This window comes from Bactrocera tryoni, chromosome 5 (assembly GCF_016617805.1).
Source record: "Bactrocera tryoni isolate S06 chromosome 5, CSIRO_BtryS06_freeze2, whole genome shotgun sequence".
Lineage (NCBI taxonomy): Eukaryota > Metazoa > Arthropoda > Insecta > Diptera > Tephritidae > Bactrocera > Bactrocera tryoni.
This window is the reverse complement of record NC_052503.1, coordinates 41,617,934-41,630,696: the sequence shown is the minus strand read 5'-3', so window position 1 is coordinate 41,630,696 and position 12,763 is coordinate 41,617,934. Positions and strand designations below refer to the sequence as shown.

The 12,763-nt window shown below is 41.7% G+C and overlaps 1 protein-coding gene across 1 annotated transcript; it reads left to right on the top strand.

The window, feature by feature from the left end:
- Positions 1 to 2,036: 2,036 nt before the first annotated feature.
- Positions 2,037 to 11,262, top strand: LOC120777819. Its single transcript, XM_040109356.1, has 5 exons — positions 2,037 to 2,120; positions 6,542 to 7,832; positions 7,926 to 8,429; positions 10,297 to 10,592; positions 10,659 to 11,262. Exons 2-5 carry the CDS (start codon positions 6,558 to 6,560, stop codon positions 11,260 to 11,262), a joined length of 2,679 nt encoding a protein of 892 aa, XP_039965290.1. The 5' UTR covers positions 2,037 to 2,120; positions 6,542 to 6,557.
- The last annotated feature ends 1,501 nt before the right edge of the window (positions 11,263 to 12,763 follow it).

Here is a 12,763-nt window from a genome sequence, read left to right as displayed (position 1 = left end):
TTTCCAGGTTCACAGATGCCTAAAACTTTATGCGCGCTCAGAATGGCATTGGGCTGGTTGTTATTATCATTCTTATTCAATGAAGGCTATGAGAGTGGATTTTTTTACCTCCAGAGATTTTTCAATCTCTGTACCACCTGTGCTTAGGGCTATTTCTGTGAGTTTCCTTTCGAATTCGCATACTCCACAGACAGTTTTCCTGAGTTTAATTTTTATCTTATGTAGATTTCTATTAGTTTTTCCAACGCAATGAGGGAAGACTATTGGTCTGAAATTCTTTGAACTTGTATGTAAGCTTATATCCCTTGACTTTCCTTCATAACGTGGAAATATAGTTCTATTGCAGTGCTACTTTAAGAACGGTGACTAACCAGACTTTTATGTGGCTCTGAGACTGCTGTAATTGAGTCGAGAATAAACAGTCGAATCCCCAAATGGGCCGAGGCCCGAAATATAGTAATCTGTAGTACTAGATTCCAGCATAGGAAAATTCAGCAACGCACCTGACTGTCTCCGAGTCGAAAAGTCATCAAGCAGATCGATCACAAGGAAAGTTCGACGGCGTGAAGCTGCAATCACAACGGACACCCGAACGATTTTCTGCTCGACTATCACTCCTACTTTCTAAGAGCACTCATCAGTACAGCTGCAAACGAAACCATTAGTTTTCGAAAAATGTAAAAGGACGGCTGGTATGATGAGGATTACTGTGTCGCCGTGGAGGGATAACAAACTACCTACCTCGCCACGCTACAATCGACCACAAGATGTGCGGGATGTAACAGACACCGAGAGTTGTAAAGGGAAGCGAGACGCATTTGCAGACAAAAAAGAGAGAGAATGAAATTTGTGAGTACGAAGAGCTTAAAAAGCTGGCCGACAGAGTTAATACTCTAAAATTCTTCGAAAAGATGCGGTGACTAACAGAATGTTTCAAGACGGTAGCTTGTAGTACCCTCAGAGGTGATTTAGATACCAAAAGAGGTTTCAAAAAAAGTCGACTCCCTATTGTCCGACTTCTTCAATTTATTTCTGTAGAAAATAATACGAGCTGCAGAGCTGAATAGAGAAAGTACAATCTTTTACAAATGTGTCTATATATATGTACTACAGTTAATATTTTCAACACGAATACACAGATGTCACAATTTGACATAAATCTGACAGATCGAGGAGCATCACTTGTGCACTTGTTCCACTTTGGCAAGGCAATGCCTTAAACATTTGGGTACACTACGGTACGGAAAGAGGTATTGAAATTGAGGCAACAGAGTCTACCGGAATTTGCGCCAAGGTGCAGGCTTCCTAAAGGATGACTACTCCTAATAGACGTGACGGTATCGCAAATATACATTATTTTGTTTTAAATTAAATATTAATTGTAAGCTCAGAAGTCGACTATTTTAATCTCAGAAATGTTGCTTTATCAAATGCCTTTTTTTTACTTCAATCAATCACCAAACATTAATCATAGATATTCGAAAAACCCGAAACTCATATTATGCATGAACACGATCGGCAATAACTAGCGGCCTCTAAGTATTCGCAGAAATCATACAGGCAAACTACCAAGATTTGCTAAGCAAAGGCCTCGGCACAAAATCGCCGTGTACACTTGGAGGCTCCTCGTGACGTCACTCTCTAGGGAGTGCATGCCTCCATAAAAAACCCAAATATTTTGAGAGACAACAACGAGCAATTGTTAAGGGCTTTAACTGAAATGTGCAGAAACTAAACTATTGTCTTTCTTACTGGCTTTGCTTTGACTGCCTATTCGTTAAACGCCGTTAAGTTGCAGCTTTTTTTATTTTTTATTTTTTTTGAAAATGCTTTGTCTCTTCGCAGTTTTACTCACTGAGCTTGCCGGCTTAGCTCGCCGCAACTGCGCGGTAGTGGTATAAAATGTTGTGTGAGGTCCAAAACAAAGTCAGTCAAGCAGCCAACACCAGCAAAGCGCACAGCGCGTTCGACAGAAAAGGAGCCAAGGATTACCCTTTTCATTTTGTGCATTATTACATAAGGATACAAACAACAGTATTGTGGACAAATTAAGCATTTACGAGTGTTAAGTGATATTTATTTTTATTTCGAAACCTAATTCAGGCGAAACAAGCAAGAAGGTGAGTTTGGCAGAAAGCAAAAATTAAAAGTTCAAAAACCAAAAACAAAAAACAAAAACTTTACGAAATTATGAAATGTGTAAAACAAGCAAAAAGCGTTAATTGTGTCAACAGTGAAGGTAAAAGGTGTAGCAATAGTGAAAAAATTGTATGTAAAGGGCGTGTCAATCAAACCGCTTGAATAAAAATCCTTAAATATAAGATTTTATTTCAATATGAAAAAACAGTGTGCAAGCAAACACAAAAACATAATTTGTCCAGCATTTATAAAAACATATGAAATATTAAAAAAAAGTTAACAGTAAAAGTGCAAGCGAAGTTGCAAGAAATTTGTAGTTGCCATTGAATTCGAAATGACGCGCAGTTGTTGCATGGCGACTGGCTGCAAATTCGCAGCGCGCGTGTGAAATGCGAAATTAATGCGCATAAATTTCTATTATGCATGATCACTATCGAGGAGAGCGCTAAACGAAAGACAAACTAAGGAAATGCAAACTGCCAACAACTACACGCTCTTTAGTGTAGGTTTAATGAACTGAACAATGAATGAGTTGCGAAAACCATTTTCAAATATTTTCAAATTTTTTTGCATATTTTTCTTATTTGCTGGCAGCCAAAGTGGAATTATGAAATATATGGACACAGTTGTCATAATTTGACATAAATAGACTTAAAAGGTTTTATTTGTCCAAGTGATTAGGAAATACATAAATTTAATGCAAATTTCGACTCTAAATGGAACCCGACAAAGACATGATATTTTTTCCACAAAGTTTTAGCTGTCAATATTACTTACCAACGATTAGTGGAAAAGCATTTCGGTTTTAGTTTTTGTTTTGAAAATTAAAAATTTAAGAGATCTGTGTCAAATTGGCTTATAAAGGGTTCCCTCAGTAAAATTAGACATTTTTTAATTCACCAAAATTTCAAAGGACAGTCCTACCAACTTAGAAAAATACATTTTTTCCAAATATGCCAACGATTTTTCCAGTTCACGAAACACTTTTCCTAACCACTTTTTGAGATGGAATTCAGCTCCTTCAGTGAATACTATTGTTTTATCTCTACAATCGACTGAAAACGGGTGCCATTCCGGTGAATGTTGACTTGCTTGCATGACTCATCGGCAGTTATGAAGGCTCTTCATGAATGTAGGATTCGAATTCGCACAATCAAACATGTCTAAAGATACCTGTTTAAGGTACTCTTTTTGAAAAAAATTCAGCTTTATCGGGACGAGCCGAGCAAGAACGCGTTTCAAACCCAAAATATCCGCTAAAATCATTCGAACGGTATCCTTCATTTTTTTTACTATTTTCATCAGTTTGAAGAGATCGAAGGACGTCCAGAACGAGGCATCTCTTCAACAGCTTCACAGATGTCCAAAACTTAATGCGCGCTCTGAATGGCCTTAAGCTGGAAGTTATTAAAGGCGTATTCTATGTCTATGAAGACAATGAAAATGTATGCTTTTACATCCAGAGATTTTTCAGTATCTGTTGCACCTGTGCTTACTGCTATTTCTGTGAATTTTCTTTTAGAATTCGCATACTCCATAATTGTCAGTTTTCCTGAATTAAATTTCGACGTTCCAAGGTTTTTAAGAAGAATCAAGAAAGGCTAATGGCTTTGTAATTATTTGGAGCTTATGGCACCTTGACTTTCTTTCATAACGAGGGAATATAGTATATCTGTAGCGCTCATTTAAGAATGATTAGTAACCAGACTTTTATGTAACTCTGAGACCGCTGTAATTGAGCCGGGAATAAACCGTCAGGTCCCGGTAATTTGAAGGACAGGAATGATATCTATCACTACTCCACTATCAACCATTTGGTTTCCAGAGCTGCCTGAGGAAGGCCTACGTCCAGAACGAGACATCTCTCTCGACAGTCTTTAAAGGCTTTGTACCACTCCTAGGCTTGTGTTTTTGATGTAACTGAAGCCTTTTCCCGCATTCGCAACGATTCCGCACACGAAATTTAGTTAGAAGTACAAAATTTTAGACAAATTCTTTGTTCGATATTTTTATTTATTGTAAAACTCGCAAGGCAGTGTACCGACTGTAACACCCAGAAAGTAAAGTCGGCTGGATTGATTTAGCCATGTCAATTTGTCTGCCTGTCACATATACGCGAACTTGTGCCTCAGATTTTGAGATATCGTTCTGAGAATTTGCAAACGCTCATTTCGCTTCAAGAAACTGCCCATTTGTTGGCACCCCCGATATCGAACCACTATAGCCTATAGCTGCCATACAAACTGAACGATCGAAATCGAGTGCTTGTATGGGAATCTTTTTCATTTGACGAGATATCTTCACGAAATTTGGAATGGGTTATTATCTAAGGTAACGGTGCATTATTCGGAGAACCTTTTCAAATAAATTTTAGATATAGCTGTCATACAAACTGAACGATCGGGATCAAGTTCTCGTTAGGTACATTTTGTATTTGTAATTTAAATCGTCTTTTAAGAAAGTTACAGGGTCTTTCTATAGAGAATTATTATTTATCATTATTAAACGCTATTTTTAAAATTTGAAGGGGGAAAGAATTTGTAAGTCAGGAATATGACAGGGTGTTTCAATAGAGATATATTTTTTTATTTATCATAAATATATTTTTTTCAACTTATTAATTTTGACGAAATTTTTAAAATTAAAAAAAGGAAAATATTAGTAAGCCAGGTATGTTACAGGGTGTTTCAATAGACAATGTATTGTTTTTTTTTTTTGAAATTTCCCAAAAAAAATTGAATATCTTGTTCAATAACATTTTTAAAATTTTAAAAAGGAAAGTATTAAAAAACAAAATTGTCAGTATTAAAGGGTTAAATATACATTTTAAATATTAAAGCACACATTTTTTCTAAAATTTTCATTCCAACTTAAATCATGCATATTTTGCGCAATTCGAAATTCAAAACCTCAACTGTACATTTCTCGCACAATAAAATGCAACTCGGCCCGCAAAACACAATTACAAGAGCGAAATTTTCAAACCGTAACGGGCCAGTCACCGGATCCAGCGCCCGTTGCAATATTTCCATAATTTGTTTTCGCAAAATAAGCCGTTATATACGCAGCGTATACATGTACGTTTATGCATAACGGATGCGATTGCATAATAAAGTGAAAAACAAAAGTAAAATTAAAAAAAAATAAAGGCATACAGACAATGAACTATTAAAACGATGCTTAAAATTCAGCTTAACACATGCACACTTACAGCACGCAGCTAATATGCAAGCCGTCTTTATGAGCATCCGTAACGTTTTTCGCTCCAGAAGACATAATTAAATCTTAAACCCACACACAATCATAGCAACAAAGCCAAAAAAATAGACAGTGAAACCACCAGCTGCTTGATGCCTTGAACCCCCACACTCAGGCCATACACACACATACACAGATACACACTTGGACATTTACCCATTGCATAACAACGCCAAAAAGCAACAACCGAAAATTGTCAAGCAACATAAGTCATCCAGGTCTCCGACGCATTCAAGTAAGACACAAGAAAAGGTCTGACACAAAAGCAACACAAAAGCAACAAGGCCAAGTAAAAAGTCACGACTTCTCCCCTATGCCATTTGCTCCGCTTGACGGGCACGGCGCGCAATCGCTGATTTGCTCTAACACATGTAGCGGCGCCGTTCGCACTGTGCTGCATTTAAGGAGTTAATCCACAAATCACACGTAACCCTCATTGTTTGTCGGTACTGTGTTTTGCAAAAAAGTTCATGTTTTCTTTTCTTATTATGCAAATGACTTCCCGCGCCAAGCCTAAGCGCTTACATCAGTCCGAGCGGTTTACACTTCCTCCGCGTCGAGGTTAAGCTAAGAGTAAATATAATACACACGAAATGCAAAGCGGCGCCTTCGCACCTGGTGTACATCCGCACTCCACTTTTGCGACTTGCAACATCACACCAGTTAATTTCTTGCTGTTGTTGTGTTTCTTTTTTCGTTTCAAGCTAACGACCTTAAAACGAAAGTAAAAGTCTTTCGCGCCTTACTTCGTCCACAGCGCGCACAAGCAATTGCTACCTCAAGCGTGACTCACTGCCCGTGCTGTGCCGCTCTGAGCGCTAAGCTCTCCGCAGCAATGGCAGAGAGCCGGCGAACCGGTTGCTGGCAATTGCCGCAATGCTTTTACAATATTTATTGTTGATCTTTACGAAAGCGCGACAACAATAGCAAAAGCCGCGGCTGCAAAGTGGAACAATGACCACAAATCTGTCTAGCGCCATTATTAATATTTAGGTTAATTAACACACTACGCGCACGGTAAACGCGTGAGCAGCGAACGAGTAGTAAAAATCATTGAACTTGTGAAACATTTCAGTTGTTACCTCATTGCCGTTTGCCGCAATCACTAATCACGCGTTTATTTATTATTTTTACACTTTTACAGCACAGACGCCTGCACTATGAGATTAACACATCATTTGGCTTTTATGGCCGCCATACTGCTGGCAGGCTCTGCTCTCAGCAACGCTGAGGAATCAACTTGGGGTGGCGGCTGGGAACCCACGAAGGAGTCAATGCTCAGCAGACGCTCAGCGGAGTCTGAGAAAACAGATGCCGCTGCAGTGCAGCCCGTAGAGGTACAGGGTCGTAATTATGGTGTGCATGAAGCGATCTACAGCAACGACACGAATACCGACATCAATGCCATTATCGATCAAATTATCAATTCACGACGCGAAGGACGTATTTTAGGCGATTACGATCAAGTGTATGCCGATGGTAATATCGATCAAGCGCTGCAACAAGGTGACGATTTGCAAGCACGCAATCTTATACGCGATAAGCTTTGCGGACTGGGTTTAATGAGTTGTGATGTTGAAGAGAAGCGTCCTTACTACTCAACCATCTACGCACAAGGTCCACCACCATCATCATTTGGTGGCGGTCCATATGGACCGGCCAGACCTATGCCACCACCCGGTCACTTCAACAGCCGTCCTCCACCACCACCCCCATCGTCTTTGAACTCTTTTGGACCACCACGTAAGGTAGGTTATGAAGGCGCTTACAAACCACCTTTCCGTCCGTCGGGTCCTGGCGGTCCGGTATATAACGGCCCATATTTGGAAAATCCACCACCATCCGCAATTGGCACGACAGGTCCAAACACCTTTAACAAACCTCCACCTGGCGCTATTATTTATGGCAGTAAACCACCAGGCCCAGTATATACTGGTAATTCCGATGCACCACCACCACCGTATGCCTTTGAAAATCCTATCGGTGAGAAAATTCAGGCTTCTGGTTCCTCCCAAACAAATTTCTATGCACATCAATCATCTTCGGCCTCTTCAGCTTCGTCTTCGAAAGTAGTTGTTGGTAACTTGAATGCCATACCAGTGTCAGCGCCTGCCGGTGGCTTGCAGCAGCATGTACACCACCATTTCCACCATGTCGAGGGCGGTGAAGCTAGCGCTAAGGTGCCTACAGTACCCATACCAATTGGCGCTGGCCAATCGATCAACACCGACTTTTCGGCTCTTGCACAATCATCGGCTTCCTTCACACCACAAACACAAGGTGGCTTCACCGAATCGAATGCATTTAATGCCGGCTATAATGGTGCATCACAAGGTGGTTTGCTCTCACAGGCGGTAGCTAACAGTTTCGGCAACTACGAGAAACCCAACACTGACCTTTACAAACCTACAGGAGGTTTAGGTAGCTTTGGTAATGCTGGCGCACAAGGCGTATACGAACCAACTGGTATATCTGGTGGTCAAAGTGGTATTTACGAACAAAACGCTGGCGCTAGTGGTTTTGGACAGAGCGGATTTGCGCAATCATCCAATTTCGGCCAATCGAGCAATTTTGGACAATCCAACAACTTCGGACAGGCCAGCGGCAGCTACCACAGTCAGAATCCCGACTATTATAAGAAAGAGTTACAAAACTTTGGCGGCATTGGTACTTCGGCCGGTTACAACGGCATCGGCAACAGTTTGGGTGGTCAATACCAAGGTGGATATGATACGTCACGTCAACAAATCGTGGATTGTCAGTGTGTGCCATTTAATCAATGCCCTGCTGCCGATCGTATTGGACGTAAAGAAGATTTGATTTTAGCCATCGATCCGCGTAATTTGGGTAAAGACATTGAAGCTCTGGGTGATGAAACTGCAACAAATGCGACCGTTAGCGCAACTGAGGATAAAAAGGAAGAAAAGAAAGAACAGAAAGATGAGGAGAGTAAACGCAGCAAACGTCAGGCGACGGCCGAAGATAAACAGTCCGATGATGGTGCAGCCGATCTACCGCTGGATGCTGAAGGGGTAAGTGTAACAGAAAATCCTATTATACTAATACTTTTTTGTTGTTTTGATAATTGTAACCCGATTAATTTCGTCTCTAAAAATCCGCAAAAATAAACAAAAATGTATAACCAACTAATTGGCAGCACAGGTTAAAGCCGCATCACTCTACTACGTTCCACAAGCACATTCATAAACCATATTACGCGTTGCGCGATACACGTCCCCAGCAACCAAACCAGCCGACTTAAAAATATATACATAGTTCAAATTGGTCGCAAACAAATTGGATACTTTGAGACTTATGAAATGAATAAAATTAAATCTTGTGGTTTCAACATTTCTTGACGCGCTCTCAATGTAACTAATCACACTAAAAACTCTCCATCTCTAACTGCACTGCCAAAGCATTCATTCCATTCGGTTGCAAGTCGCACGCGTACTAAGCATGCCAAAACAAAAACCTCACACACGCGCCATCCGCTCTAAACCTCTTACCATTTTACTCATTTCCTATTTTTCACTTATCCCTCCCCAAAAACATCTACCATGTATAGCGCACTGGCATACCCGATCTGGCAGCCATCGAGCTCATAAAGCGTAAAATTCTTCCCACATATGGTGTATCATTTGGATTGCCTTACCCCACCGGTGGTGGTGGTTATCCCGCAAATCCACAAGGCGACTTTTATCCAGCACCGAATCCGCACTTCGGTTCGATCGGACCGAATGGCTTGAATTTAGGTCTTCTAAATGTAAATCCATTGGTCTCCGTACAGGTGCAGAAAACCGAGTTCGGAGATAAAGTCGTGAAGCCCCTAGTTAATCTTCATGTCACACCAAATGCGAACATATTTCAAAAAGTCAGTGAATTATTCAAGTCAAAGCCTGAATACATTCACAACACACATTATCATCATCACGATCATTACAGTAATTTTGAGCATGATCATCATTCACATCCGCATGCTGTTACCGCGCCTGGCCCCATATATGACGCCTCACTGCCCAGTGCCACTATTCTCGATGTGATACCAAGCAAACCGATTTACGAGCATCACAGCACAGTAACGGCACCGGCAAGCACTATAATTAATACCGGGTTCCTCCACCAACAGCAACATTTCGCCACACAGCATACATCTTTTGGCACAACCTCCTCAGCAAACTTCTATCCTGGGCCTTCTGCTGTTGCTGGACATGCATCCTATCCAACCACCGGTGGCGCGCATTTTGGTGGTACGATTCCAAGCGGCTTCGGCGCTAGTGGTCACGGCGCCGCTCATTTTGGCGCTTCAATTTCAAGTGGTCCCGGCGTTAGTAACCACGGCTCCGCTCATTTTGGCGGACCAATTCCCAGCGGATTTGGTGCAAGCGGTCATGGCGCGAATTATTACGGCGGCTCTTCAACGCATCCTGATTACTCCATCGGTTATGGCTCTAGCGGACATGGTGGTGAGATTTTCGCCGGTGGGCATTACAATGAATACGAAGAACGTAGTTCCAATCTCAGTGTGGCCTTCAGAGGGCCAGTTGAGCACAGCAGTAAGCAGCATCATTTGAATGCATTGGACAATCGTAGAGGTAAAAGCCTGCGTTATGAGCAAAGCTTACGACCAATACCCACACAAGCGCCTGGTGCGGCTGAAGGTAGCGACTATGTGACATTTCCACGTGATCGGCGACGTCGCGATGTGGTTGAACATGAGGAAGCTGCGGAACGTAGAGAAAGTGTATTGGCGCGAACGGTAAAGGCAGAACAGGTAAAAGCGGAAATCCGAAAACGGAGATGTTAGAGACAGAGTCATATTAATAAAACTGATATATTTCTTTGTGTGTTATGTCATAAGTATATGTATGTATATTAACTAGTTTACTTTACTACTAGCGCGCTTATTATGGCAATCGTCCAGTTGAGAAGACTTGCCGCGTCAACGAAGTCTGCTGCCGTCGTCCATTACGTCCAGCCCCACAACAACAACTTGGTCGCTGTGGTACACGCAACGCTGCTGGCATCACTGGCCGTATCAAGAACCCATCATACATCGATGGCGACAGTGAGTTCGGCGAATATCCATGGCACGTGGCCATCTTAAAGAAGGATCCCAAAGAATCGATTTACGCTTGCGGCGGCACACTGATCGATGCACAACACGTAATCACTGCGGCTCATTGCATTAAATCGTAAGTTTTAGTAAATCATCAAAAGGCTTAACATTTAATTAACCTGTTTTCTTTTCTAAACTATAGGCAAAACGGTTTCGACTTGCGCGCTCGTCTAGGTGAATGGGATGTTAACCACGATGTCGAATTCTTCCCATACATCGAACGTGATGTGGTCTCAGTACATATTCATCCCGAATACTACGCTGGTACTTTGGACAATGATTTGGCCCTACTGAAACTGGATCATCCCGTTGACTTCACCAAGAACCCACACATCAGTCCAGCTTGTTTGCCTGACAAATTTTCCGACTTCACCGGCTCCCGCTGCTGGACCACTGGCTGGGGTAAAGATGCTTTCGGCGATCACGGCAAATACCAGAATATTCTGAAAGAGGTCGATGTTCCAATTTTGTCTCATCACCAATGCGAATCGCAATTGCGTCAAACTCGTCTCGGCTACAATTACAAACTCAATCCCGGTTTCGTTTGCGCTGGCGGCGAAGAGGGCAAGGATGCATGCAAAGGTGACGGTGGCGGCCCATTGGTGTGCGAACGCAACGGCATCTGGAATGTGGTCGGTGTTGTGTCCTGGGGCATCGGTTGCGGTCAAGCCAATGTGCCCGGTGTGTATGTGCGCGTTTCGCACTACTTGGACTGGATTCGCCAAATTACGCAATACTATAAATGAGTGGTGGCACCAGCTGCGGCGACGCCTGTGCGGCCAACCACAACAGTCTATCACAGCTGTCAGTCGCAAGACCGAGATGTGTTCCACTTTCACTTTCGATAAGCCATTATTTTTGAGTAAATCGACGAGTATGAGTATATGATAATGATATTATTTATTTTTGTTAGTGTTGTAAGTGTAGGCACATAAGTATTTAAGTGCTCTCCAGTGCGACTGTTTGTTTTTGTCAATTATTGTTTTTGTTTTCCTTATTATGTGTAAATATTTATTGCCTTCTTCTACATTTGTTAAATTATTTGACTGCGCTTTGCGCGAAATACGGTTGCTACGACCACTTTTCAACACTTTTAAATTATTATATTTAACTACTTGTACGACACGCGAATGTCACAACTTTTATAAACTTTAATAAAATAAAATATTTATAATAAATTTATATGAACTGTGGCTCTTGAGTTTCGATGGAGAAAAGCTGAGGTTGTCATAAAATTGTATAACTTCTTGCCTTTCAAACCCATGAATAAAATAAGGGGTGATCTAAGTAGAGGTTTTTTTCAATAGCCTTTCTTGGAAAGATTACGCGTGAGTCGTCTCAAGCTGTTTAAATATCGCTTGGCATTTCACCATGGAAGGGCTTTCGCCTGAACAACGTTTCCAAATCGTTCAACTTTATTACGAAAATTCACATTCTGTAAAGAATGCGTTACGCGCGCTTCACTCCACCTATGGTCAACATTATCGGCCTACTTATAGTACGATTTCGGTTTGAATACTGGAATGTGAAGAGTCTTATGGAATTTGAAAGTTTGCAACATGAGAAGGAGGCGTGGTTGTCAACCCATTTCTCCCATCGGCCTACTGAGCATGCCCTTCGCAATGTCCCATCTTGAGACTCATAATTAATTATTGGATAATATTCGACCGAATAGACCACGTCTAGCCCAGGCACGTGAAGACAATATAGCAGCCGTAGCTGGGAGTGTGCACGAAGACCGTGGAGAATCGATTCATCGCCATTCGCAGCAACTCGGACTGACATATGGGCTCTTGAAAAGTTCCAAGAAGATCTAAAATTTTCGAACCAAATTTTGTTCAGCGATGAAGCCCATTTCTGACTCAATTGTTTAGAAGCTAAGTTGCCGCATTTGGGACAAAGTGCAGCTTGAAGAGATTCAAAAACTGTCATTTCATGGAGGAAAAATAACGGTTTGGTGTGGTTTGTGGGCCGGTGGAATCATCGGGCCATATTTCTTCAAAATGATGCCACTGGGAACGTAACCGACTATTTGCCTGAAATTATAGCTCGCGATCTCGGCGACATTTGGTTTCAACAACACGGAGCCATTTCCTAAACACCGCATAAATCCTTGGATAGATTGAGAAAACCCTTTGGTGAGCTGATAATTCTAAGCTTTGGGCAGGTCGATTGACCACCAATCATGTGTAATATCACACCGTTACAACTTTTCCTGTGAGGATATGTAAATTGTAAAGTCTATGC

What these genes read in the sequence shown, in the direction of transcription:
- LOC120777819 (XM_040109356.1), top strand. Translation starts at nt 6,558, where the DNA reads ATGAGATTAACACATCATTTGGCTTTTATGGCCGCCATACTGCTGGCA. An exon ending in TACCGCTGGATGCTGAAGGG is followed by an intron (nt 8,430 to 10,296) that starts GTAAGTGTAACA and finishes CTTTACTACTAG; the next exon opens with CGCGCTTATTATGGCAATCG. An exon ending in GCGGCTCATTGCATTAAATC is followed by an intron (nt 10,593 to 10,658) that starts GTAAGTTTTAGT and finishes TCTAAACTATAG; the next exon opens with GCAAAACGGTTTCGACTTGC.